The sequence below is a fragment of the Cupressus sempervirens genome, chromosome 6 (genome assembly GCF_028749045.1).
Source record: "Cupressus sempervirens isolate cs-2001-9-10 chromosome 6, ASM2874904v1, whole genome shotgun sequence".
Classification (NCBI taxonomy): Eukaryota; Viridiplantae; Streptophyta; class Pinopsida; order Cupressales; family Cupressaceae; genus Cupressus; species Cupressus sempervirens.
Window position 1 is genome coordinate 115,397,221 of NC_143123.1, and position 6,234 is coordinate 115,403,454.

A 6,234-nucleotide genomic window follows, 5' to 3' on the forward strand; every position below is an offset into this window, starting at 1 on the left:
TGTTGTCCCTCTTATACCTGTGTATGCAATGTTAAGTGGATTAATTTCTCAAGGAATAAACTGCTGTTATATTTTGATGCATGGTAAAAGTGAGATATTTTCCACTTGGTGGGAGTCTTCTGAGTCTGTTTGCAATAAATGCTGACATAAATTTAGTGTCATTCTTAGGGATCCATACCACTGTGAGTATGGATGTTTAGAACCTTCTGTCTAAATGTTTATTTCTTTAACTATATCCTATTACAAAGACCTCAAGGTACACCCCCATTGGCCTAGCAAAATCCAAGATGAAGGTGAGTTTACCCACCCACTCACAAGCATTGGTCCATTTATTGTACTGTCTAAGTCCTCCATATTACCCCTATAGACAATATCCCTAGCCTTGGGTATTGGTTCTAGTCTTTACTCTTTAGGATTGGTAGAGATACCTGCTTGAGAGCCAACAAAACCCATTTTCAAAACTCTAGTAATCTATCCGAAAAGGAAAAACAAAAGTAACTGCTTTTATGGGAAGAATGGTGAAAAGCTCATACTTTAGTCTCAAGGTTATCATTGCTAGAGTTTTCAATGCTTTTGTTTGTGATTTTGTGAGGCCTCTTTGCCACAATCAATTTTGTTCGCATGCATAACATATGCAAAATCATCAACAGAGGACATCACCTCCAATTAACGAAATAAAGATCACAAAAAGCTGTTAAAGGATATTAAATTAGCATTTCACTGAAAAATCACAATGCTGTTGTAATTTGCTAGTGCAACTTATTCTCTTCTCTAGACTTGCACCTACAGAAATCGTGGGATATTTTCCTAATGACTGTTGATCCAGCATTCTTACCACACATTTCCATACAGAACAGAACAGCTCAAATGGACTCCACTGTGAATGACACGAATGTGCAGGGCTCTGTGCAGACCATCCAGTGTACTGGATAGCCAATTCACTATATAGGTATCTCAAAGTTAAGTTAAAATGAATATATAATAGTTTCATTCACACTCCAGCCTGTAAAAGAGATATGGCATGAGACAGTAGAGTACCTGTCCAAGTATTTTTAGTTTCATTTACTGTCAGAGCTAGACTGCAAACCCCAAGGAAAGACATCTAGCATGAGGCAGTAGATGTTGGATGAACAATTCACATACTGGACTACAACATAGCCGGTGGCTAATAGGCAGAATAGCATGTTACAAAAAACATGAAATAAAAACTATAACAGCAATGACAATTACAACACGACAAGAAATGAAGTTCTAATGGTTGTATACAAGAAACAGACTTTAGTATATACATGATGCAATAATTTTATTTTTAAAATATGTTGTATAAAAGTGCTAAAATAATTGATTACATTAATCTAGTCAAACAAACACTCACCTTCTATTTTCATTCCTTTGAAAGATCAAATTCAAACTAAACAAGAAACAATATTGTTAATGATGTAATCATTCATTTAACAGAGAAAGCGAAACGTTTTGTGCACACTAATCTCAACCCATTGACAAGACAAAAAGTCAACATCAAGAAACTGAAATAAAATAACAATGAAAAAATGGCCCATAGTATTTCTCTAGAGACCCTACAAAGCCTCAATGCCTCACCACAAAAATCTGGACTTCCCCACAGACATAGGTAAAACAGAAAAGAAACACCTCAGCCAAATACCACTTTGTCCATTTTACCAGGCAACCAGGGTCCCCCACTGGCAAACAATTCCCCTAGATGCTAATAAGAGGTATTAACTTCAAGTTCTAACTGCTCTGTTGATGCAGGAGCACCTTAGGACTAACACAAGGTCCTAACACAATTTTGGCTTGATGACCCTTAATTGGGTCAAGGAATGTAATAAAGGCTAAATGAAGAGCCTAGGTGTGTTTGTGAATACTTTTGGTGTGTTTTTTATGTCCAAGTAGTAGTTGTGCCAAGTTTGGCCAAAGTTGCCTTGTATAGGCAAAATGTTGTCAATGTGACCAATTAGGACCTAGAAGTCAAAATGATGGTCAAGGTCATAGGAGGGCTTAATTAAAGTTCAAGAAGTCTTAGAATGACATTAGACACTATTCTGCACCATTACTTTGCAAGGAGGCAAGAGTTTGTGTGAAATGGCAAAAAGTTGCAAAAGTTGTCATGTTGACAACTTTGCATTTTGAGCAACATTTTGACAATTTTTGGCAAGATTGTGCAATACATGTCCAGGTGGTTACCAGCGCCCAAGAAACAGTTGGAATGGCAAGAACAAATGTATTTAAGCCCTCTCAATCCATTTGGATAGGTTGGTTGTTGGAAAGTTGCAAGGTTGAATGAACAAACTAGCTTATTGTTATCACAGATCCCTTGCATCATGAGCGACTTTATGTTTATGGATTGAGATTTACTTCTTTTTGTGTTCAGTAGTTAGATATTGTTGTTTTACATCTCTGTACATAGTGGTTTTATTAAACAAAGCTACATGTACATAATGGGCTCTAACTCCATTTCTCACGGGTAAATGTGTACAGCCTTTCGCAGGATGGAAGTAGACTCTCTGTACTCACTATATATCATTTTTGGTTGGAGGTCAGAAAAGCATGTTTGCTATTTTTAACAGGAAGCCCTAGGTGACTCTGTGCATCCTGGCTAGGAGCAAGATACTGTTAAATCAGTAATGCTTGCAGGGGTGGGTTCAATTCATTAAATTAATCATTTGCTAAGTCAAAGGAGTGTCCAAAGAAGGAGTGTGTGCAAGAACATGTTTGGCTCAATCCATTTGTTAAGGTTTTGGAGATAGAAACCAGTGACAAGCCTCATAAAGCTTGAAATCCTTATCAAACCCTCATTTGTGGGTTAGGGCATGTATGGACACTGTCAGAACCTAAGACCATCAAAATCTGTTAAGGAATCCAAAAGGGTATTCAAAAGGTGGATTTGTTTGGTGGGTCTTTTGTAAGTTTGTGGAGAAAAGGTCTAAAAACAGCGATAGGAGGCCTAAGTGAGACCTAATAGGACTACTAGGTCTTTGCAATGCAATTTAAGGAACCGGTAAGTAAGATTAGGGTTGGAATGAGTCCCACATACCTAAGAAAGAAAACCAAGATGATGTTGAAGCCTCTACAGCCCCTACAAGTGAATCTTATTACAAAGTAATTGGTAAAATACTTGCTTGTTATTAGCAAAGACCGAGAGTTCTATAAATACAAAATGATAAAGCGACGGAAACGATCGTAAAAAATAAAAATATTCTATTCTAGCTACAAGAAAGCTAACAAATAACTACAACTAACTAATATTAGAAACATTCTAATATTTACAATAGATTACAAATAGATAACCATTAACTAATAATAGAAGTTTAATTACCCTCCCTTAATGGTTAATCTATCCAGAGCACAACGCTGTCAAAAGCATAAAAGGCAGATTTTGTCTATTCTATTCTAGCTACAAGAAAGATGAAGAAAGCTAACAGATAACTACAGCTAATTAATATTAGAAACAGTCTAATATTTACAATAGATTGCAAATAGATAACCATTAACTAATAATAAATGCTTATCTATTATCGTAATACCCTCCCTTAATGGTTAATCTATCCAGAGCACAAAGCTGTCACAAAGCGTAAAAGGCAGATTTTGTCTGCTCAAAGTGCTCCGCATTGTCCGATGTGGGCTGCAAACCAGATTGCTTAGATAGAGCAGCTAAGTGTTTCTGACATTCAACCTTCAGGTGCCCATACTTGTGGCAATAGTTGCATTGAATGTTCTTTTTCCTGGAGCTTTGTAAAGTTGGAGCAGAGCACCTCTGCTGAGAAGACTGTTGTGAACTAGAACCACATTATCGTTGTCGCGATATTTGAAAATGGTTCGTATCCACTATTTCCACATGCCATAATTGCGACCGTTGAACTTTTGATTTCCTTGGAGCAAAATATTACTCAGAGATGCCATAGCACGTTTTTTCACTACGTGAAGGTGCATACTTCAAGGCAAAAAAGGAAGACCCAAAAAATTTGAAGGATGGCATAGAAGAGAGTTCGAAAAACCTAGAAAGAATTTGTTGTCGATTTTTGGATCTGTTGACTTGAAAATTGAGGCACAAAAATCAAGGCACCCAGAATCAGTAGTCAAAAAAAAATTTGAACCTGAAAATTAGGGTTTTTGACCAGAACCCTAGTCAGTGGCCATGGAGGTCAAAGTTGCAGGAAAAAATGTTGTTTCTGGCAAAAAAACGTCAAGCCTTTTTTAGGAATGGATGTGCATGGACTAACGTTGCTGAAGAGGGCAGAACTAACACCAAAGAATGGTGTAATAGGCGCACGTTTGGAGAAAGGAATGCAGAAAATAGTCTGCAAAAAACAGCCCTCGGTTCAGCAAAAAAACTCGCGATGTTTAGCTAAATTGAGCCCCCCAGCAAGCAGAAACACGAGCAATAATAGACGCAATTTTAGAAGTCGTGATTTGCAATCAGACTTTCTCTTCAAAAAATCCTAGAACGGTTATAGAGAAAAACGATTTGCAATGCGATTAGCTATGAATTTCTCAAAAAAATAGAGACCCTAGATGGATTGTAGAGAATATCTCATAAATAAATTCAAAAAATTAGAACAAATAATTTTGAAAAAAATTGAAGTATTGGCTCTAATACCATATGATGAAATAATCGGTAAAATACTTGCTTGTTATTAATAGAGACTGAGAGGTCTATATATACAAAAGAATAAAGTGATGTTTCCTTAGGAAACGATCGTGAAGAATAGAATATCAACAGATAACTACATCTAACTAATATTAGAAACATTCTAATATTTACAATAGATTACAAATAGATAACCATTACTAATAATAGAAGCTTATCTATTATCGTAATAAATCAGATCCTTTGGAGGCATAAGGTGTTTAGAGTGCTTTGGGCAAGAAGAGAGTTTAAATGAATGATTAACTTGGTAGGAGCACCTAGTTGATAATGGGATTGAGGGAGTTGAATAAACCCTAGAAGAGTCATAAGGACATTTGGATTTTGTGTAGAATCAAATATTGAATCTTGAGATTGGAGTGAAAGAATCCACCAAGGTGATTCCTATCATCTGTGCAGAAAAGAAATTATGAGAACTTTGAATTTATGTCCGATTGAAACAAACTGCATTGGTTTCCTTTGATTCGCTCTATAACCATATAAAAACGTGTTCACAAAAGTACGGGATTAAAGAAATGACGCAAAAATTCCATTTGATGCCAGAGCTTCTTTTCAAAAGAAAATGTGATTAAAAGCTTGTTTTTAAGAATAATGAGTGTTAAGAAGAGAGAGACAGTGGAATTTTCTTTTCTGCAAAGGCTAGTTTGAAACAACTGGGTGTCAAAGAAAAGATTCAGGAGTTATATTCCATGTCAAAACTTGTTCAGAAAGAATAGGAGTTTAGAAAAAGCGCCAGAGATTATGCTACCAGCCAAAAGCATCAAAATATGAGTGAGTACGAAAAAGAAGAAAAGAGGCGGGCTCTTACCATGCATCGCAGGCAAGTCCATAAAGAGTATCAGTGGGTACAGCAATCACGTTCCCAGCTCTGAGGGCCTCCACTGCCTTTTCCACATAAATTTCAGTAGCTGGCAGAACAACCCCTTGAGAACTTAAACTATTATTGTTTTCATGACCAAGCTCCCCCATTGCTAAAACACAAGGCAGCTTTCTCGACTGAGCATCAAATGGTGTGCTCCTTGTTTGAAGCCTAGCTAAGAACAGAGTGTTTGAGGTAAATCGATTGGAAAGCACTGGAAAAAGCCTGTTGTGGTGGAATCGCTTGAAACGCGGAGGGAATCCATTAGTGGGGAACCCTCTTGTAGGATTCGTTCCAAAAGCTATTGGGGAACAATTACTACTCAAAACTTTTGCCATGGTCAAAGTGCCCTTGGTCTACCGGTGAAGTTGAAGGCTCACAAAGAGTCCACCAAGGATCAAGTCTTCTTTAGTGCAAGGTCCCTCAATGCTTAAAAGGGATGCGGCTGGCGAATTTGGCGAAATGGATATCCCTCAGTCCTTCATTCTTAAACAAAGAGGCTAAGCCAAAAAAACTGACCTCCATCAAAACTAAAAAAAACAAAACACTTTTGCCATGGGTCTCCATTCAACTTCATAAATAAAGCGCATTAGTCATAAACCTATTCCCCTAGTAGTTGGATAAGAAAAACATGAAAACAAGGTTGTACATCTCAAAGTACAAGACTAAATTTGTGTGAGGTACAATTCTAGTTTCATTTTTTTTCTATTGG

General features: G+C 36.9%; 1 protein-coding gene across 1 annotated transcript in view; it reads right to left on the reverse strand.

The window, feature by feature from the left end:
• Positions 1-6,000, reverse strand: part of LOC149551469 (uncharacterized) — a 30,359-nt gene extending 24,359 nt beyond the window's left edge. The window contains exon 1 of the mRNA XM_089786970.1: positions 5,472-6,000. Within this exon, the coding sequence (XP_089643096.1) occupies positions 5,472-5,860 (389 nt within the window). The 5' untranslated portion in view covers positions 5,861-6,000. The remainder of the gene's footprint in view (positions 1-5,471) is intronic.
• Between the last annotated feature and the right edge of the window lie 234 nt (positions 6,001-6,234).